The sequence below is a fragment of the Squalius cephalus genome (genome assembly GCF_949319135.1).
Source record: "Squalius cephalus genome assembly, chromosome: 15".
NCBI classification, from domain to species: Eukaryota; Metazoa; Chordata; class Actinopteri; order Cypriniformes; family Leuciscidae; genus Squalius; species Squalius cephalus.
This window is the reverse complement of record NC_137136.1, coordinates 22944331-22967608: the sequence shown is the minus strand read 5'-3', so window position 1 is coordinate 22967608 and position 23278 is coordinate 22944331. Positions and strand designations below refer to the sequence as shown.

At 38.5% G+C, this 23278-nt stretch overlaps 1 protein-coding gene across 1 annotated transcript; it reads right to left on the bottom strand.

Annotated features, from left to right (window-relative positions):
- Positions 1 to 12: 12 nt before the first annotated feature.
- Positions 13 to 22684, bottom strand: jazf1b (JAZF zinc finger 1b). The gene is made up of 5 exons (XM_079895042.1): positions 22414 to 22684; positions 9817 to 9889; positions 5878 to 6074; positions 4929 to 5098; positions 13 to 1886 (listed from the first exon to the last, which is right to left on the bottom strand). The coding sequence occupies exons 1-5, from the start codon at positions 22526 to 22528 to the stop codon at positions 1710 to 1712; spliced, it is 732 nt and encodes a 243-aa protein (XP_079751168.1). The 5' UTR covers positions 22529 to 22684; the 3' UTR covers positions 13 to 1709.
- Positions 22685 to 23278: the final 594 nt, after the last annotated feature.

Here is a 23278-nt window from a genome sequence, read left to right as displayed (position 1 = left end):
AAAGAAAAGTCATTAAACAGATCAAAGGCCATTTTAATATTTAAAATGTAACCAGGTTTACATTTACGAAGCAGCTTTTTTTTTATTTTTTTTTTCCTTTTTGAATTTTGTTGCAGAAAATGTCACCAGTTCCAAAACAACCACTGGTGTCTGACTTCATTACACGTAGGAACATTGTCGTCGAGAAACTTAAGAAAATATAATTTAAATCACTCACATTGAGACAATACATTAAGTACACAATATATCAAATACTTCCCTCTATACTGGCAGTGTAATACTGTTACAATGTTGCATCTAAACCGACACTGCAATTCCAACAACATTAACGTCCATGCAGTGATGTCGTAATGAGCGATTGGCAGGCCCTGATCTGGCTGTGATCTCTGGAGGGTCTAGCGACCAGCCCAAAAGCAAATCAAACCAAGTACCTTTCCGATTCAAGGTTTGAGAATCTTCGGGTTGGCTGTAACTACACATCGTCCCAATGACGAGCCAGAATCAGGGTCGACAGACAATCTGAATCACTTGGCTACACATATACTTACTGGAATGCTGTGGTGTACCACAATTCAAGGCAACCAGTTTCAATAATCTCACAACTAACAAGCACACTGGAGGTATAGCAAAAAGAATGAATTCCCTTAGCTACAAAGAAAAAGAAGAAAAACCTTAGAAGCAGAAACCTCCAAAGTGCCATATTAGTCCTTTGAATTTCGCAGCTGATTCGCAGACTACATTCTGCAGCATCAGACTTGTTGGCAATACAAAATGCCCTAAACAGGTTGGCAACTGGTCACTACAAAGTGCTTTATGTTCTTCACCTAAAGATCGCTGTGGAGTTCTAGAACACTCCGGCCACAGCGGACCCGGGAAGCGTGTAACAGCTTACTCTAAAATACTATCGGAGAAGTCGGGGCAGGATTATGGTTGTGAAATGCTGGTGATTTGTCACCTGAGAGTCATTTGGTGCTTTTCTGAGATTAACCGAAAAACTGCACATCCATAATCAATCCATCTCTGAAGTTCGGATGAAAATATCCAAAATCAAACTTAGGAAATAAAGTATAGAATCTAGATCTGACTATGAACAATTCTAGATTATAGTTATATACACAATCTGTAGCTATGAATGTCGCTTATATAGGGATAGATATCGTTACATTACAAACATTCAGACTTTTCGAGGCTTTCCTATTTCTCACAAAGTCAAGTCAAATCCTCGTCTTCCGTTCGGTGTGAGGCTGGTAATCTTAGTCACGATCATCTCCTTTTCAAACATATCATCAGTCTTTTACAATAAGCACCTTGCATAAAAAATAAGGAAACAAGGAAAATAAAAAGAATAATAACGAATGTGCAAAAATACAAAACTCAAGATACAAAGAAGCAATAGAAATAATACAAAAAAAGTAAAGCATGCGATTCAGAGTGTAGTGTTTCGAAGGATCGGTTGGATCAAATCCTCCTCATGGAGGTACGGAATGATACAGGGATCCTCTTCCTTGAGGAAGAGGAATATAAAAAGATTAAAGGTTCCTCCTCATGAGGAGTGGAATGAACAGGGAAAATGAGGCTTACTCTTCAAAGAGTAAAATACAGACACAAAGCTTTTTGGGATGTCCTCCAAAACTCTGCGGACGAAAGTTAACGGACAGGTGCGGATGGATATGGAGCGGTTCTGTGTGTGTGTGGGATGTTGGCACTGTTCACTGCTGCATCTTGCGGATGATGTCGGCAGAGACGGGCGGGTGGAAGTTGATGGTGTGGTGTCGAAGCCCCTGAGAGCTTTTGTAACTTTTACCACACCGGCACTTAAAGGGCTTGCGAACGCGGATCTGAGTGCGGTGGCCGTTCTTGGCGTGGTACTTGATACCATTCACATTCTGCAACAGAGAAAAGCACAAAACAGACGGTCATCTAGTATCCACAACAGATATTAATCTCTGATATTAACAGATAGTAATTCTTGATTGACCCACAAAACTGTATCTGAATATTTATTATTTATAATTATGTATTTATAATATAAACACCACCATTCAAAGATTTGAGGTCAGTAAGAATTTTTAAAGAAATTAATACTTCTAATTCAAATAAATGCTGTTTTTTAAACTTTCTCTTTGTCAATGAATACTGAAATAAAGGTATCAGTTTCCACAAAAGTATTAAGCAGCACAACTGTTTCCAACATTGATAATAATAATAAATATATCCTGAGCACCAAATCAGCATATTAGAATGATTTCTGAAGGGTCATGTGACACTGAAAATACAGCTTTGCCATCACAGGAAAAAATCTAATTATGTTCAAATATATTACAATTAGTGCTGTCAAAACGACTAATCACATCTACTAATCACATAAGTGTGTTAGATATACAAACACATATACAAACTTTTATGCCAGATTCGATTAATCGTGATCAATCGATTTGACAGCACTAATTAAAATAGAAGGCAGTGGTTCTAAATTGTACAAATATTACACAATATTACTGTTTTTATTGTATTTTACTGTATTGACTTCTTTGAAAAACATTGAAAAAAATCTTACCAACGCCAAATTGTAGTGTATAAAAACATAATTGAACATTAGGGTAGGGTTTAAGCTAAGCTAGCAAGCTAATTGGTTAGCAGCATGTAGGATTTCTAATCAGGAAGGGAAAAGAGTATCAAAAGTTCTCTCAGCCAATTGTTTTGAGGTCCAAGGCAAACTCAGTTCTGGATAGGGACTGTAAGCTGCAAACGTGCTCTCTGTCTGTGCCGTTTTCATGAACAATTCTGTCAGTCCCTATCTGGAACTGAGCAAACAAATGTTTTTACGATCCAATTCAATTATCACCAATTTTAAATTCTGTATTGGTATTATAACATATAAATATCAATAATATGATGGCATACAAAATGATCCGTGACTAAAAAGGCCCTTTAATAATTCCAGACATATAAACCATCCCGTGTTGTGTGAAATCATGAAGGAACCCGTCAGCTGTTTGACAGAGGTGAAGACTGAACCCGAATAAAGCCACATCTGAACAGGCTGTCATCATCCATTTCCTCGGCCTGAATGCAGCTCTCACAGGCTGTACATCATTTATCTCCGCAGCCAGGACCAGATGGCAGTGGAAAATCTCATAAAACACACAGGCCTTGCAGTGGACTGCATGTGTGTCTTTAAAATGTATGTCAAGCTACCAGTCTTGTCCATATTACAGCTCTTAGTGTTAATAAACTGTTTGACGGCTAAACAATGAGAGGCCAGCATTCACTGTTTGATCACATTTGTGCCACTGGTGATTCTTGTTAATGGATGTGTGCTGTAAACTTGCTTTTTAGAGAATGAAAACCTCAAACAGGTTTAAATAATGGTGGTAATACATTCATCTTCATATATATATATATATATATTCAAATAATTTATATTGCAGGGCTGCTGAATGCTTGAATCTGATTGCAGGGTTCCCAACTTCAAATTCAAGGAACTTTCTAGGTCCAATACCCTAAAATTCAAGGACTTAATGTGGGGACACATTTCAAGTGAGAGGAAGGTTACATCGTGTTACCTTGTAAGATACATTGTTGCGTATGTTCTCTACTCTGTCGCTATGGAAACAAAGACGCTAACATGCAATCACCCGCAAATGAATGTGTGGGTCTATGTAAAATACATAATTTTACCTTTAAATACGGGACCATTCTTTGTAATCTTCTTTGGTGAGCCAGATATCTTGAAATTAGCATTTTCCAGGCATCACGTTTCTGCGGTTTCAGCCTATTTTTGCAATGTTTCACGGTGTGTCTGCTGTGAACCGTTGAGTAAGTTACCATTGTAGTAACGTTAGTTTCGTGCGCGCTTGAGTGTCATGGCAATGTACAACACAAAGTACCTCACGCGGGAAACACGTAACGTAACGCGTAAATGCGCGTAACTAAAGTAAATCAAGCAAGCTAGTATGCATGCATGGGCCTCGAAGTGTTGGCGAAATAAAACATTAGCGAACCAGATGGATTAATATGGATTTTTTTATGAATGTATGTTCATTTTCAAAAACGTTCCAGGGCTATGAATTTGTTTTTTTCCAGATTCACAAACTTCCAAGAATTTCAAGGACCCGTGGGAACCCCGTGATTGGTTAACGAACGCAGGTAAGCAATTATTTTCAGGGAAATGCACAGCTAAAGTAGTTCCAGGCAGGTCTTGACCGCATTACAGTTCCATTATATTACTTCGCCAAATGATTTCAGTCATTGTAAAAGGTCCTTGCAGCCTACAACAGCAAAAGAACCAAAACCCACAATGACCAAGCAAAAAATATAGTAAACAATAGGATAAAAACACAAATTATTTCCATGTTTTTTGCCACATAATTACATTTTATTATGTACGGAAAGCACATCCTCTCTTTCTCCCACTCTCTCTCCCACTCAAACGCACGCACACACACATACAGTATGCTGCCCTGGCGATTTTATCAATAAAATAGGTTTAGAAACTAGAAACAAGGTAATAATGGAGCTGTTCTAGAAGCAGATAAACTTACAGGTACACTATTAGTAGAGATGTTGATGCCAAACACTGTTGAGACACACACAGACTGAGGTAATTCACACACACTTAATCTCTCTCTCTCTTTAATTAACTGCATTAATAACGACATTAGTCTGCTATCAGTGGCTCAAACCTCTGTTACTGGCTCTAAAATTACGTTTTGGAATTTGGGATGAAATGCGTAAGAAATTAGTCCTACACACAAGAGCGTTTTAAGAACCAAAACCTGACAAATGTCTTGAAATACAACATCTGAACAACAAGTAGTTTTGTCCTGCATGTTTTCCCAAGTTATCAGGATCTCTCTAGTCTTGAGGATCATGCACAAATATACAGTGAACAGACACTTGAACCTATTTATTTGAAGTCCTTTTACCTTGTATCTCTTTTTGCATCCAGGCACGGGACATGCAAAGGGTTTCTCATCACCGCCATTCATGCACATGGAACTGAGGATGGATTCAGAACTAATGGCACTTTCGGTGGTCCATGACTCGTCACTGTCGGACTCTTCGTATTCTGCTTCCTCCTCATCGTACTCGCTGCCTGAGAGCACATAGCAAGGAAGCATTTAGTGATTGATCATGTTATGGAACAGTCAATGCTTCAAAACTCATCAGGCCACATATTTAACCACTACACCACCAGAACCAGAAAACAGCATTTCCCATCAGCCACCACAGCACAAATACAAAAGCTTTAAAGTCGACATGAAACAGAAATTGTTTTATCCATCAGGAATTGATTGGATGGTTGTGGTTTGCTATTGCTGTGTTCTCATGCGAGTGACAGGTTTGTGCCAGTAAACATGTGATTTCATTTTTTTAAGGCAAACGGGTACAGTAATCTTTCTCACAGTCCTCATCAGAATACTGTGCCCAGCCAGCAAAGCATTTGCATTTTATGCGAAAGAATCTGGAAGGCATAAGAAGGTCTAAGAAGGTTAACGCACAGTAATAGTATGATACCAGTAATTTGGAGACTATTCAGTTTGTGTTCCAAACCCACACAAATAAAATGCCCAAAAACATCTAATTGTGGGAGAGAGAGCACATGCTGCTCTAGAGAAGGCCATGGGAAACAGCAGCTATGAAAAAAAAAACAGTGTGTGACTCAGATTGTGATTATTTTATTATGTATTACAAGAGAACATCAAACAAGCATGGCAGATTTAATGCAGTTATTACCCAAAATTCATCTTTCTAGGAAACATAATAAGCATAAAACAAACAGTGCACATAAAAGCCGTTACAGATTATGTGTGTGTGTGTGTGTGTGTGTGTAAGCCAGAATAAACAGCATGAGCGTGTGTTTGATGGGACTACCTGTGGGGGTGCTGCTCCTGAAGGAAGAGGAGGGCGTGATTGGCGGGGTCACGGGTGGGGTGAGGTTACCGCTGTTGTGGCGGGGGGGCGTGGCTACGCTATTGCGTGAAAGGCTGCCGGTCAGTGAGAGTGACAGCTTTGGCTGAACTTTCTTCTTCAGAGATTCATGCTCCCGCCGTGCTGCGTCTGTCATAAACCTACAGAGAGAAGTGAACTTTATTAGATGAAAAAAAAGGAGTGTATTTAAAGGTGCACTGTGTAATTTTTAGAAGCATCTAGTGGTGAGGTTGCGAATTGCAACCAACAGAAGTTACGGTGGCCGACAGGAAAAGATGTCGTCGTCTGAGACAGCAGAGAGCAATGAGGTTTCTTTACAAAGATAAATTAAGAAATTAGGTTTACTTAATTATTCAGTAAAATTATGTTATTGCGAATATTATTGTTAACTTGTTCATCATTGTGTCAGCATTTTATTCGCTGACTTTAGCTAGCTTCTTTGCACGAAGAACAACATAGTGACGAACCGCGTTTGTCCGTTTAGGGCTACTGTAGAAACATGTCGGCGCATTTCAATGTAAGGGGACCGGTGTTGTGCCGAATTTCGACCCCCTGCCAAATTATTACCCCCCTCGTTGAAGTCAGTTCCTGATTGCCTAATCCTAACCCCACCCCTAATCCTAACCCCTCCCCCACAACTAATCCTAAACCTACCAATACTAGGGGGTAATAATTTGGCGGGGGTCAAAATTCGGCACAACACCGGCGGTGTATGTAGATAGAAATGGCTCATTCTAAGGTAATAAAAAACATAATGGTTCATTAAGTAAGGTCTTTATACACCACTGAAAACATAGTTATGTATGTGATATTGCATTTATGTCAACAGATCCTCCTAAATATTACACAATACACCTTTAACCCAAACGTGTAACGTTAAAGTCACAGATTAATCCAGCCATACAAACTGTAGCACATATGCCATCTTCTGTGTTCCCACACTATTTGACCAATCAATTTCCTTTACTTTTTTTAGGTGTTTGTGAGTACTGGATAAAGATTCGCTACAAAAACTTGGATATTCCCAGCCCTGTATCTGTCCTCTCTAACTGAAAGAAAAATACCTTGACAAGATACAGACACAATTAACACAATGTAACAATGAAAATGAGTTGGCACAGGAATACTTGGCTGTTAAGGGAAAAAGCTTGGGGGGGAAAATGAAGCACATTTGCACTTGTATTACACATGCATCAGGTTTAACAAAACTAATGGAAAGTATTTTAACCAAATAAGACAATATATATATATTAAAATTTGAAAGTATACAAAAAAAAAAAAAAAATACTTTCAACTGCTAAAACAACACAGGTTAATTCTAATGTTTTAAATCATTTAATTAATAATTAATATTTTTTACATTAATAGGTTAATACATTACATTAATACATACATTTACATTTTTATCAATAAATAAATACACAAAGAACTCAAGTATTAGGGGTGGAAAGATGGGCAATGGAGGTCTTTCTGGATTATTATTATTTATTTTTTTGTAAATGTTGATCAATGTACTCTCTACTGGAATGAACTCTACACAGGAATAAATTACATTTTAATTATATTAAAATATGAAATGTTTATTTAAAAATGTAATATTACTGTTTTACTCAGGGTGTGACGATACACTTCACGAGACGATACACAATATTTTAACACTATTTTTTTTAAAAATCTTCAATGACAAATTATATGACTGGAAAAATGGTCTTTTATTTGACAAAGTTATGATAATTTGATAATATGATAATATGATAATTTGACAAATTATCAAAAGCAAATAATAGCTTTACCTGTAGCACATATTTATTTAATTCAATCGCAGCCTTTGTGATTTCACAATAGCACTATGCTATATTATGATTTTTAAGTGGTTTTAATATGCTGATATCACCAGACATCTTTTCACCTTGATGAGAAATATCGTCACGTTTTAATATTGTGAGTTGTCGTGGCACGAGATCTTGTCACACACAAATAAATGCAGCCTTGGTTAGCATCAGAGTCTTCTTTCAAAAACATTGATAAATCTTGTAAATCCAAAACTTTTGAATGGTAGTGTAAATGTATCAGGTGGGCGTCCTTGCTGTTAGACTGGAAGAGTCTGTTTCAAGTTAAAACTGGTCTTGGTTCAACTTTAATAAACATGTCTTAAGACATCTGCATTCTGTTCTATTCGATCAGTTGCATTCCATCTATCTGTGTCTGAATGCAAGAACATGTTCTGTGAGCAACGGCCCACAATTCTTTCCAACAAGAGTGATGTACTGCATCCATGTACAATCCATGTCCCAACTCTAACCATTAGGACCATAAAGTAAAAATGAAATGTTTTCTCTCAGTTCCAAAATACAGGGACAACCTGCTACAGTTTTCTTCAATACAAATGAACCATCTGTCATATAAGTCTATATGTTGTGATTCAGCTGATTCAGTAAGGTCTAAAATCCACCTCATAACACCTTGTTTGCGGTTGCATTATAAAACTGTCAGTAAATATATGAAATAAAGCATAAATGTTCACACAGATATTATTAAAGCTGGTGTGGAATTAACAGATTACCAGTAGAAGCCACGTAAAGCAGTAATACATGGACAAAAGCGCAAGAATTTCCACCACCATTCAGCCTGTTAAAGCTGTTTTTAACACTGGAGCTCTGAGTATTCCTACACAAACCACATTCAACTGAGTCGAGTGGAGCCGAGTGTATGTGAAGAGAATTTAGGTGCTGGTTTGAAGTTCATTATAGCTTCATAAACTGACCTTAGAGGATGTAGAGGAGACTTGACCACACACAGACATTTTCCAGAAAATACAGAATCCCATTAAGAAAAATGTTAGACTGCTCCCATATGAAGAGAATCATCTTTGTTATTTGGTTGCTTAACAATTTCAAGGTTGAATTGCAACATAAATTACTGACCCAAGTCTATTAATTAGCTGGTTAATCAAATTTTTTTCTATATGTAAAATGCATTGCCAACCAGTTTTTAGGTTTAGCCACCTGTAATATTTTAATGCATACCATTTCATACTATGTTTTATCTTTCCGTTTGTGTTTTTCCAAAATAAATTGTATACATTGTGGACAATAAAGTACAGAAACTAATCAAAATAAAATTTGCCATTTGCCAAAAAACAACAACAATATTTACTCAGAAATATTTGATAATATGAATTTTACACTATTGTAACTCTGTTAGGAGGCCTTCTTTACAATAGTGTAAAATTCATATTATCAAATAGCCTATTTCTGAGTAAATATTGTGGAAAATGAAAATACTCTTTATTTATGAAATATGAAATAAAAATACACAACTTTTACATACATGTACATATATATAATGTATCTCTGTGTGCATAATGTACTGTATATACATACATTTATATGGGTAACTCTCTGTCTCTCTCTCTCATATATATATATATATATATATATATATATATATATATATATATTAGGGCTGTCAAACGATTAATCGCGATTAATCGCATCCAAAATAAAAGTTTGTGCTTACATAATATATGTGTGTATGGAGTATAATTATTTTCTCTATATAAATACACACACATGCATATATATATTTAAGAAAAATGTGTTATTTATATATAAAATATAATATAAATATATATGCACAGTATATACATGCAAATATTTCTTAAATATATACATGCATGTGTGTGTATTTATATATAGAAAATAATTATACACCGTAAACACACATATATTATGTAAAAACAAACTTTTATTTTGGATGCGATTAATCGCGATTAATCGTTTGACAGCCCTAATATATATATATATATATATATATATATATATATATATATATATATATATATATACACTAATAATACCATATATAGGCATAGTACTGTACCTGTTAATGTAGCTGAGGGCGACATATGTGGGCTGCTGCAGTTCCTGTTTCTCCAACACACGAGGATCTGTATCTAAACGAAACAGAGAGATAAATAATTCACTACTAGACTGACATGGATAAAAACAAACACACCACAAAAGAACAAACAAGACCACTTTGAGGCTTTTTGGTTTTCAGTGTACTATGACAATACATGCTGAACAACATTCACAAAAAGCATATATAAAACTCTTCGGGTGACAGCATTGTTTACCTGTTTGAATCTGTGTCACTCACCCACATTTAGTCATTTTGTGGCATCAGAGTCAGTGAGTTTATGGAAGCTTGCGTGTCATTGCCAGAATGAAGCTATTACTCACTTTATAGTTAAAGTCATTGACTTTCAAACTCAATCCTAGATTCTGCCACACAACACGTCCACAATCACTTGCAGATGGCAATTAACTCCATTAATCAAGTTTTTTTCATTAAACTCTGCTTAGCGGCGGAATAAATCAGCACTTCCCAGAGCGTCTGCATGAGAGAGAGAGACTGGACTGGGCAATGGAGAGCCTATATCCATTAGCTGTTTGGTAAAACTTAAGACAGCCATTTGGTTAGTGTCACACCACACTCAACGAGCTCTCTGAGAGCCTGCCATTCCCCCCAGATGTGCTTATTTTCTGCACTCCAGGGCCACCCAGATCAACCTCAAACTAGATCCAAATGCCCAAAATAGATTTTTGTCTTGTTTTTAGTTATGAATATTAAAGAGTTGACTTCAAAAACGATGATATCTGTTTTGGGTCTGTTCTGTCAAAACGGCCTCTGATTATGTGGTCAATGCTCTCACGAAGCGCCCCTGGCCTGATGCTCCACTGTGGACTACGCTGCCACCTTGTGGCGAATGTGTATATTTTAAAATTCTTTCTTTTAACATTCTAGGTTAAGTTAGCACACTCGCTTGTCGTTATTTTAAGATTCCATTCGAACACAACCCAGCTAAAATGTCTCTAAACTGCGTTCCATTGCCTACTAGAGCAAAAATCCGCTTAACGTCCCTTCTGTGGTCGGCGGTGCCCGCATACCAGCGGCTCTGCCAGGGTAATGTTTTTCAGATGCCAGTCTCTCAGAGCATTCTCCAACACCATTAACACAGGCTCTGCCAAAACACGGTTTCATCTAATGAGCCTCGCCTGTACACCCCCCGTGATGCGTCTCAATGCCTCTTTTTATTCTTCTGCTGTGAGTAAACACATTTCTTTCTGCTCCGTTTAACCCGAAACATATTTGTCTCAGCTCTCCGAAACCACGCGGCACCCCGGCGTGTGAGACCTGCGATTCCGGCCAGCGTGGCATCACACACTCCATGGCTCTGCCCTGCCACCTCATAATTACGCAGGCACAGACGCTACCACCTGGTCGTTATGCTAGCCTACTGTATTTTAAGTTTTAAAGAATTGGTGGGTAAAGGTTCGGTCACACTCACAACACCACAAATGTTGGGCACGAAAATTCGATCAGATTCTCGCATTCGATTCGTCTGTTCAGTTATGTGCCCTCCCCTCTTAATCTGTATTCAAGACAACTTCCCCTCCCACTTGCAGCGACATCTCTAATGAGTGACGTATTTACTGGCGCGAGGGCGGGAAAACCTGTCACTCACATGACATCACAGCAACAGAGTGCAAGCGCCCGCCCACTTTTTCCATTTTCCATTCATTTTCCCCATTTTAAAACAGTCTTTCTTAAAAAGATAAAAGCCACGAACCATGTCAATCAGCTACAAGGTGAATCGTAACACTTTGATTTTAAGCAAAACAATTTTTTAAATTCAGAAAAAGACAAGACTCTTAAACGGCTTTAGTGAGTGAACAATCCCATGAAGTATTGCGAACAGCATAATGAACTAAAAATGGTGAAATATACAACTACTCATTTGGTTAACTTTTAGTTTATTGCAAAATATGCATATATATATATATATATATATATATATATATATATATATATATATATATATATATATATATATAAGATTTTCAAATTTGTACAACTCCAGTCATATGTTTTTGTACATAAATGTATATTCTCTTTATGTCCCCTTTTCTTCCCTAATAAAATTATAAATCTAAACTAAATCATCACCTCGTAAAATGGCTGTGTTTTTTTCATGAGATCGAGAATTGGGTCAATTAATAACATATTGATACAATGCATAACAATTCATACAATGCGAACTGTCCAAAAACATGATGCTTCACAGTACAGCACAGACGATGGCATTGCCAATGTGGGGTTGGTTTCGGTCGGCATCTGAACGCCGGAGTTCTTGGAGAGCAGGTAGGATGTAGGTGTGTCGTTCCGTCTCGCTTCACTGTTTAAAGCTTTCAGCTCGGCCTGCACCTCAGCTAAAGTGTTTCATTAGCATTGATTTAACTACTGTGAGAAAGACCCCACAACTTTCTTCCACACACACACAAATCATTAGGCACCGCGCTGTTCCTATGCCAAGATAAAGGAGTTTTGTACGTGTGCATATGACCCGTGCAGGGAAAAAAACCCAGAAAGAGGAGAAACAAGAAGAGCTGCATATAGTCACACACACATGGATCAATCCGCACACACACTCCCTAAATCACACATAGGATTGCCAAGGTTCCTCAGGGCCTGAAGTCACTAAGGGGCCCCAGAGCTGCTGCCTACAGAACCCCATTACAGGGAGAGGTGGTCCACAAGTACACAAACAGGTGGTCTACCATGGTGGTCTCTCTCTCACACACACATACACATTATTTCACTAGAGCTCAAGACCAGGAACACTTTCAGAGGTTGATCAACAGACAGTTTGGCCAATTAGGCTAACAATTATCTGCATCATCTGCTAATCTAACAGTCTTAGTTCCAACTTGTATGAATTTCAAAATCAACTGATAACCTTGTTCACAGATAAGCATTTGCTTACAGTAGTGAATTTAAAGGGATAGTTCACCCAAAATTTAAATTCTGTTATAATTTACTGATTTTACCCTCATGTCATTCCAAACCTGTTTCTTCTGTGGAACAAGAAAGAAGACTTCTATTGTATCGGACATAAAAAAAAATAAAGGCCTATTTTTTTTTTTTGTTACCCGAAGAAAGAAAGTCAAACCGGTTTGGGAGAACAGGGATGAAAATTATGACAGAATATTAATTTTTGAATCCCTTTAATTGTAAACAAAATTGCTGAATACTTATTTTACACATCTCATTTGTCATCATGAAGTTGTATTACATATATATCTGCATTATATACAGTATATCAGTATTAAATAGGCCATTGTTCACCCTACTCTAGATATACTGGCCATTAAAAACACATATGTCAATATAAAAAAAAAAGAAGCATATGGGATTAGATTCAATAAGAAGCAATAAGATTATTTGAGTTTTGAGTTTATGAGGTTTAAATATGACAAGCAGTGTGATTTATTGATAATAAACCTATAATTATTATCATTTTCTGGCTGATTACAGACAATATTAAAATTCTATTTTACTTTGTCTAAACAATTAAAAATGACTAATTAAAAAACAAATAGTAGTAAAATTAATTTTCATTTTGAGATTTGCTAAAAATTTTAATTGATTTTTTTGATTAAATTAGTGTTTTAAAGATTAACTTTAAGTGAGCATTTGGTGACAGCAAAATTAACCTAAATGTAAAAATAATAAGAATGCACAATTAAATGTCCAACGCTGAACGAAACATTTAAAAATCCCCAATATCAGCAGATACATGACAAGGTACCAATATATCATGCATAGTGTAATTTAATTTATTTAAAGTGAAAACGCATGCAAGATTCAATTTCACTCTCTTGGCACTATTTTCAGAAACTCTTGGCATTCATTGTGTGAATTTGTGTCTGTGTAATCTTGCACTGGCTGCATTTTTCGGGTCAGCTGGAGATTGCTGATTCGCCCCCTATACCCTTAAATAGGGCACTATTTGAGGGGACCGCCATTAATAATGTTGTCCGAAACCATAGTGGACATAATCGAGTGCACTCATTCAATCCCACAATGCACCTCAATAACAAGTGTACAACAGATGTTAGCTCAATGGCTAGAGAATACCCATAATGCACTGTGAGTCACGCGCGGAGTGAATTCCCACATGACCAGAAGATGACGCCTACAGCTGAATCATCCATCCATTTTACACACCGCTGCTGATCCAATGTGGCTACAGCGTAATATCATACTGGTAAAATTCCTATTTAAGTGATTATTGCTATGTTTATACATAGTTTCCATGACAGAGTTCAAGATAAATCGTTTCATCTTACTACTGGAGCTGCCAGTTTGCTAAGTTTCAAATGATTATTAAACAGCAAGCACATAATGCAAAAGCAGCAGACCTTCCAGAGCACTCAGTGTCCGAACTCGTTTTCATTCACTCCTTCAAGTGAACTATATTGGTGGAGTAATGTAGGAAATATTGAATGAGGGTATAGGGAGCAATTTCGGACACAACCCTAGTCAATAGTGTATTCTACACTCTTTTTTCCCACCCACAATCCTCTTTTTACTCTACCAGACACATTAGGAAAGAAAATACTCTCTATATATGTATATCAGGCAGAGTGGTTGCATCCTATGTGACTAAGATAGGATGATTATTACCTTCAAAAAACGAACCAAACCGCACTAGCAGCTGCCGCTGTGTAACCTGTTGTGATTCAGAATCAGAAGATGCATTATTTAGCTGCTCCTCTGAGCATGGGTGGTCTTGTACGTGTGAAGATCACAACACACACATCCAAAACACACAGACACACACGTTCTAAATCAGCGGCAGCCCCCTGCCATGGTTAATCCAGGTAATATCAGCTCTTCCTGTCATTAGCTGGTCTGCGCTGGGTTTGGATGGAGGGCTGGGAGGGAACAGGGGGTGTTGGTTTGAGGTAATTAGGTTCACCAGGTGCAGCTCTGGGAGCACCAGTCACCGCTGCTCAAATTTATTATTTCCGTTGAGATTTTTTTTTTTTTTTTTTTTTACGTAGGCCATTCCAGGAGCCCTCAGTGTAGTGAACTCAGAGGGGTTCATTGTTCAGAGACCTGAGATCACTCCTAGAGCTGACATCTTGAAAGCAGGAGACCTTGGCAGGGTTACTAGTTAACCAAAACTGAAATCTTAAATACAAATAAATAAGAGTATCCCATTGATAGGCTACTAAAAAGAAAAACACTGGACCTCTGTCCAACAAGGATGAAGCTAAAGTTTTAAAAGCCAGACGTTTCAGAAACGGTGACATTTTTACTGTGATTAAGTCATTGTATGTTAAAAAAAGAGCCTCAGCATATGGTGCAAACTGTATTTTTTATGATAGTCTCCGATCAACAGGAGGATTTAAGCTAGCTAAACACTGTAGTCAAAATGATTCTGAGCGCTGTTACCCTTTCAGCTTCCTAAATCATCTCAACGTCATATTAACACTTTTAATGTGAAACCCTCAGAGGCCACGGCCTGCCAGTTTTAAATTCACAATTTTAAGAGCTGGAAGTCGAAAAAGAATCGCATAAGTTGTCACATCCAGCTAGAGTCTCGAAGGGATCTTTTAAAGGACACGTTGCTTACAAAACCCACACTCACAAATACGAACAGTAAAAGGTTTAAGCACACCCCTTCTTCTCTTTCCCCGTATTTACATCGTTGCCTTCGTAAAATATAACAATCAAACCCTAGAGAGCGTGGCAACCACAAACTAGAATCTGCTTGAAGACAGAGGAAAATTCGAAGGTGATAAAATATTACAACCTTAAAACTTCACAAGCTCATTTGCTGTGAGCAATGAGGCCTATCGGCAACATTTCTCCACCCGACCTCGCAAATCTCCAAGCAGTTCCTCTGCTGGCGTGCCATCGCCCCCTACTGGACGCAAGAGCACCTGTCGATGAACCCACCTCACCCGCTAGAATGTGAGCTTTGTTTAGCCGGGCGTTAATTAAAACAGAGAATGTTTTTAGCAGCAGGTCCCCAGATGAAAAGGAAGAGAGGCCAAAATCCACCATCCCACTTTGTAATTAGGCTTGCTCCAGGCCTATGTGGGGCCATGCCAGATTTCACACCTCGCCAGGAGCAGGGCTGTGGGTGAGGGAGGGGTTTCATAGGACACTAATTGCCTCATTACTGCGCAATAAGTCACTTTAGCCACACTCTCCTTCAACTAACACCCCGGACACATGCGAGACGTGCGATCAGAGAGCAGAAGAGGCATTAAAACAAGCTCAGCTCAGGTCAGCTGGCTAGAGCTGATCGACCTCCATCTCATCCCATCAGAGAATGGGGCACCACAGTGTGTTGACACATTTAGTTTAGATGTAAACATGATGGTCCTCAGGGCAATTAAACTTAGCACATAAATCCTTCAGTGAAAATAAGCTAAACAAAGGTAGGCAGGCTAAGGCTATAAGTTTTCAGAACGACAGGTTTAAGAGTGCCGAGTGGAGCGGTAATGTTTTTCTAGGTCACTTTATTTTGTTAGAGCGGTGCTCTTTTGTGTTGCAATTGTGGCAACTAGACCTCCATTTTGTGTTTCTTTGTAAAACAATCCTGCCCTCAAACATTCAGCCAAAGTAATACCACAGCAAACACAAAAATGCAAATCAGCCACGGTGGAATTTAAAGATGCACACAGTAATATTTGCTACTTAAAGTCCCCCGTCAAATAACTTTATCCCTTAAAACTCCTCTTTAATCACCAAAATGACACAATGTTTTTTCCTTGAAAAAAATTCTTCATGCCTTAAAATAGCTTGAATGTAACTCTACACCCTTGCCTGAGTTACCCGGTGTCGTGTAAACAGCCACTTAGTATACGCGGCTCTATGAATATGCAAATTAGCCCCGCCTCCACTCACTTGCACCAGCTCAGAGATCCACTCATTGACGATCACACGTTGACGTGATTGGTTACAAAGTAGTTTGTGACGTCAGAAACACCAGCGATTTCAAACCGCGTTTTTGAGACTGTCTTTGGTTCACTGCAGTTTAAAGGAGAAAATACTCAGCAATGGTGTCTTATGCTGACTTATGGATTTGTACATGGTTTGTTTTAAAGCATATTAAAAACACCATATAGACATATAAACAACATTAAAAGCTTAATTTTCATCACAGGGTGACTTCAAAAAACGTTTTACACATAAAGGAATGAACAACACTTTTGAGAAATGTCATTAGAATTAAGTTCACTCACATAAGGACATATTAGTTTTCTATAAAATCAGGGTTTTTTTAGGCTGGTGGCCACCATGTTGACATATCATGACCAACCATGTCGTGACAGACTTTCTACCACTAATAATAATATTGATATATGAAGTTAATATATTTTTTTATTTTATATTAAGATTTCAGACATAAGCAAACCAAATGATATGACAACAAACAGAATATACTTCATACTAAACTACAGTGGAGCCAGAGTAACGCGTTTATGATCCAACAGAACATCCTTATTACAAAACAAATTAGAGATTAAATTCCAACAATGTCGATGGAGAAAACATGGACGAAAAGGAACTTAAAGTGAAAAAAAAAAAGACATGTGAAGGCCAAGTATGGGTAACCCAGACTCAGAATTTGTCCTCTGCCTTTAATGCATGACCCATCCATGTTAATACACACATTAGGAGCAGGGTTACCAGTCTAACCATTAGGCCATGACTGCCCCCAACATAAACAAAGAACTTTGCTCTGAAGCAGCATCAGTTATTAAACTAACTTAATGCATCCAGGCCAGGTGTCAGTATAAAGTCCAAGACTGCTGACACTAGTATGACAAATAATACCCAGCTATAGGCTTACTGAGTGCACCCAAACATGCTTTTGACATATTTTTTAAGTCAGACCTGCTCAATGATCTCTCCCTGTGCACATCCACATTGGTTGTAATCATAGTGACAAGACGACTATGTGTGGAGGTTGCTTGAATGTACTTAACATAAGGTTAATTCTGCTAAAAAGCAAAGTATTAATGTTAATTTTACCACTGACATTGGGCCGTTCATTGGTGCCTCTCATCTACTATGCATAGTACTGAACCCAATCACTAGATAAAACCTTCTGTCACTGTTATTCCACTTCAGATCAATGTCGCATGACTGAACGTACTGTAGGTTGCGTGGACCTTAACATAGGTTGCGCCAAGTAGAGAAATTCAAAATATTACATAGCAAGGTGAATATAAATTGTGCAATTTCAATAAGTCCCATGAACTGGGTCAACTGCAGATGATTTTGAAGATTATATATGCAGGATTTAGTATGCAAAATGTTCCCTGACTATATCTCCTGTACAATCTTTATGACCTACTTGCATGTAAAATATCTAATTTGAAAACATGCCTTTAGCATCTGACACTTCAAACTACAGGAAGGCCTAGTTTAGATCAGACATTAAAGACCATGTTAGGGATGCAGCATTATTTAAATCTATACTAATTTATCTTAATAAAGTAAAAATGTATTAATGATAAAAATATACATAATAACAAAAATGAATAAAATAATCAAATTAATTAATAAATAATGCAAATAATATAAATATCATATACAAATAATATACAAATAAGGACTGATAATGAAAAATGTAATTAATCTCTAACATCTATGACTGATCTATATATACCAGTTTGCACCATTAGATCACATAATTCTGCAAATACTTCCACCTAACTTTAAAGTCAGCATGAAACAGTCTTTTCATCTCTATTGTGACATACACTCACCTAAAGGATTATTAGGAACACCTGTTCAATTTCTCATTAATGCAATTATCTAATCAACCAATCACATGGCAGTTGCTTCAATGCATTTAGGGGTGTGGTCCTGGTCAAGACAATCTCCTGAACTCCAAACTGAATGTCAGAATGGGAAAGAAAGGTGATTTAAGCAATTTTGAGCGTGGCATGGTTGTTGGTGCCAGACGGGCCGGTCTGAGTATTTCACAATCTGCTCAGTTACTGGGATTTTCACGCACAACCATTTCTAGGGTTTACAAAGAATGGTGTGAAAAGGGAAAAACATCCAGTATGCGGCAGTCCTGTGGGCGAAAATGCCTTGTTGATGCTAGAGGTCAGAGGAGAATGGGCCGACTGATTCAAGCTGATGGAAGAGCAACTTTGACTGAAATAACCACTCGTTACAACCGAGGTATGCAGCAAAGCATTTGTGAAGCCACAACACGCACAACCTTGAGGCGGATGGGCTACAACAGCAGAAGACCCCACCGGGTACCACTCATCTCCACTACAAATAGGAAAAAGAGGCTACAATTTGCACGAGCTCACCAAAATTGGACAGTTGAAGACTGGAAAAATGTTGCCTGGTCTGATGAGTCTCGATTTCTGTTGAGACATTCAGATGGTAGAGTCAGAATTTGGCGTAAACAGAATGAGAACATGGATCCATCATGCCTTGTTACCACTGTGCAGGCTGCTGGTGGTGGTGTAATGGTGTGGGGGATGTTTTCTTGGCACACTTTAGGCCCCTTAGTGCCAATTGGGCATCGTTTAAATGCCACGGCCTACCTGAGCATTGTTTCTGACCATGTCCATCCCTTTATGACCACCATGTACCCATCCTCTGATGGCTACTTCCAGCAGGATAATGCATCATGTCACAAAGCTCGAATCATTTCAAATTGGTTTCTTGAACATGACAATGAGTTCACTGTACTAAAATGGCCCCCACAGTCACCAGATCTCAACCCAATAGAGCATCTTTGGGATGTGGTGGAACGGGAGCTTCGTGCCCTGGATGTGCATCCCACAAATCTCCATCAACTGCAAGATGCTATCCTATCAATATGGGCCAACATTTCTAAAGAATGCTTTCAGCACCTTGTTGAATCAATGCCACGTAGAATTAAGGCAGTTCTGAAGGCGAAAGGGGGTCAAACACAGTATTAGTATGGTGTTCCTAATAATCCTTTAGGTGAGTGTATATCCAAGTAAAATGGCTTGCCATATTTTACTTGCCATTCACATTGCAAGTAAAATAAATAATCCATAAAAAATAAGAATTGTCAATTTTCATTTGACAAACTCTGTGAGCTAGCACACTAAACTTTCACAGAGTAATGCACACATGGCAAAATTCATTAAACTGCAGAGTCTGTATTGATGGCAGAAAGCACCTCAGGCTAAAACGGTTGACTGGACTGATGATTTCCACCAGTTCTCCTGATCCCCCTCTCACAGACCAGCTGAGCTAACAGGGAATGTAAGTCAGCAGGGAAGAAGGGGGGGGGGGGGGGCTTTGTCTCAAGAAATCAGGTTTCTCCTTACAAATCCACTGCATACAGGCTCCTGCCAGAGTCTACTGGACAGGTATTTCAATGGTGTTAAATTACATCAGCAGAGTCCAGATCGAGCACCCTTGGCTGAGACATTCATCAGCACTATAGAGACTAGATCACAAAAAATGAAAGAGATATCAAGAAAGCATAATGATAATGACAGACAGGTATGTAAAACCCTTTTTCAGCTGTGCTCAAAGAAAACCAGCATTCCATCTCATGCTATGCTTACATTTTCAGACGTCACTTAGAGGCCCTCGGTCATTTCATGTTTACTTTCGTTCTATTTCTGTGTATCTAACAGCCCAGAAAACCAGCGAGCACTGTTGATTTTGTGCACAACCTTAAGAACCCATTTTATTTATCACACATTTACAAGCACACATCTATACAGCTATTTCAGCATTAAAATAACCATAACACTATATTGATTCAGCAAGGCAATACAGACCATAAAAGGGCCTTGACCCTACACATCTGTTCTACTGGATAAGAGTTCTGCAAGCTGGGATTCAAAGGGATTCCTGACCCCAGTGCGACCCCTGAATGACAACAAATCAGACCCTGATAGGCTCCAGGGCCACCTTATGACCGAGATCTGCACTTGCTGCATGAATAATCGTTAAAAAATTGTGATCTTGATTCAAACACCAACACGATCTTACTATTAAACCTTTGAAAAAAAATCACACTGGAACATTCAAATCTGTGTTCACACTGCCTCTGAGCCAGAGAAAGCAGTTGTCATGTATAGGTATGAAACGGCTTCACAAACAGTCTTTTCAACTACACAGTATCGTTATTTCTGTCTTACAAACATTCACATTATCACAAAAGTACTGGGATAAAAGTTTAAGTAACTTAGCCTTCAATGATTGTATCACATTGTTACACCAGTAGGTGGCGACAAGTGACCGTTCCATTTTTTTTTTTGTCTTTGAATCTTGCATTCAAGAGATTGTTCAAAAACGCTGATTCATCTACTACATCCAGTAATGAAACAAGTGAAGTCTTAATGCGCAAGGGTACGTTTACACAACAACGACATGCTTAAAACAAAGAAGTTTTTCCTTTGAGTTTTCCACCTACAGACGACACCATTGTCAAAACGATCCGCGAAAACGACTAAAAGAACGACTAAAAATGCTGTATTCTGCTGCCAGGCCATTAGATGGCGAAGAAAAACTATAGACTGAACACGTAATACGCGTGTGCATGACGTCATCGTTTTCAGAGATTCGCGTTTTTGATGTACACACGGAGACTGTTTTCAAAAACTTGCACTTTGAAACCCATTTTCAAAAGATTGTGTTTTCAGGCACCTAAAACGCCATTGTCCTGTAAACGAATGGCCAAAACGCATAAAAAGTCATGTAAACTAAGTCATTGAATCATTAATTGATTCAACCCAATTCAATCTAATTAGTTAAACATTTTGAAATATATTGCAGCAATTAATATGTTGTCCAACTTTATTTCTCATAATTATGATTTTTTATTTTACAATGTGACTTATTATAACCGTAAAACCACAATTACTTACTCTAAGAAAATGTGTGATACTGGAATGTTGACGAGACAACTGAAATTGAAGCCATCATAGTGTTATATTTCATACAGGACACTGTAATACACCATTAATACACACAACATAATACATAGCCTACTAATCTGGACATGATTCAACACCAACTCGCATAGTCATCTGATGCTGATATGCCACTGCTTTCTATGTTATTGCCTATTAATGCATTTGTATGTCCATCTGCACATCATTATTATGACGCATAAGGATCATGACCATACACATGTACCCGTTACATTTAGCATATTAAGGAAGCTCTGATGGTGCATTAGTAACATGTATTTAATCACTTCTGGGGGACTTCAATCCGTATGATCCATGCGTTTAGTGTTTATGAGCTGCTCTGAGCGGGTGAGATGGATACATCTCAGCAGCAGCTCCGTGTCTGGGGGCCTTGCGCAGAAAATAACATTCACATTGCAATACCACCGCTTGTGTTTACACGTTCAGACCATGTCACTTTGAAGGGGCTTAACGAACCCCGAATGGGTTCAGAACTGGTGCTATCGATACCTATAAGCGTCACGAAATCGAGCAAAACACAGTGAAGTCTTATCGCTTCACCACACCTAGCAACAGCGCCGCTGCGACGCAGGAAGTCAGTGTGATTGTGGTGCGCGCGAGCCGGCCATTGCTGCGCGCGCTGCAGCGGCACAGATTCTGTTTCCGCGAGCGCACTTACCGATGTGATTATCCTCGATGTGCACGATGAGCTCGGCCAGCGACTCGAAGTGCAGTCCGCAGCCTCCGAACTGGCAAATGTTGGAGAAGAAGGAGGCGGCGGCGATGCCTGTCATGGTCTTTGCTACATTGAAGAGCAGCAGCACCGTGTGAGCGGAAAGGAGATCGCACACACGCACGCACGCACGCACCGTCAGGCAGACAGCAGCAGCAGCAGCAGCTGGAGCAACGCAGGACGAGAGCGCGCGACGCAGCAGGAGAGGGAGAGGAGGGCCCACTGACACACGTCATACCTGTTGATATGAAATACTGCACACTAGTCCTGCTTCATAAGAATTTGTACTTGGACACTTAAGAATTTGAAAAAACATCAAATTGTATTCTAATAAATGAAGGTAGCCTATAACTATGGCTTTGGTCAACTTTCCAGAGGTATGAGGTATGATATTGTGTGTGTGAAATGTGCTTCCCTGTCACATTTGATTTATAACAAATACATACATAGATGGATGCATAGCGTCATACAAATACATCATAAATAGGCCTACACGTTGGGTTTCCATATTTTATGGGAACTTTCCATATAGACATAATGATTTTTATATAAATTATCCAAACTCTTCCCCTAAACCTGCTCATCACAGAAAACGTTCTGCATTTTTACATTTTCAAAAAACATCACTTAGTATGATTTATAAGGCGTTTCCTATGATAAAAAAAAAGAAAGTCCCACAAGGTCAAAGATTTTTGGTATTCACACACACACACACACACATACATACACACGCGCGCGCGCACACACACACACACACACACACACACACACACACACACACACACACACACACAAACACACACACACACAC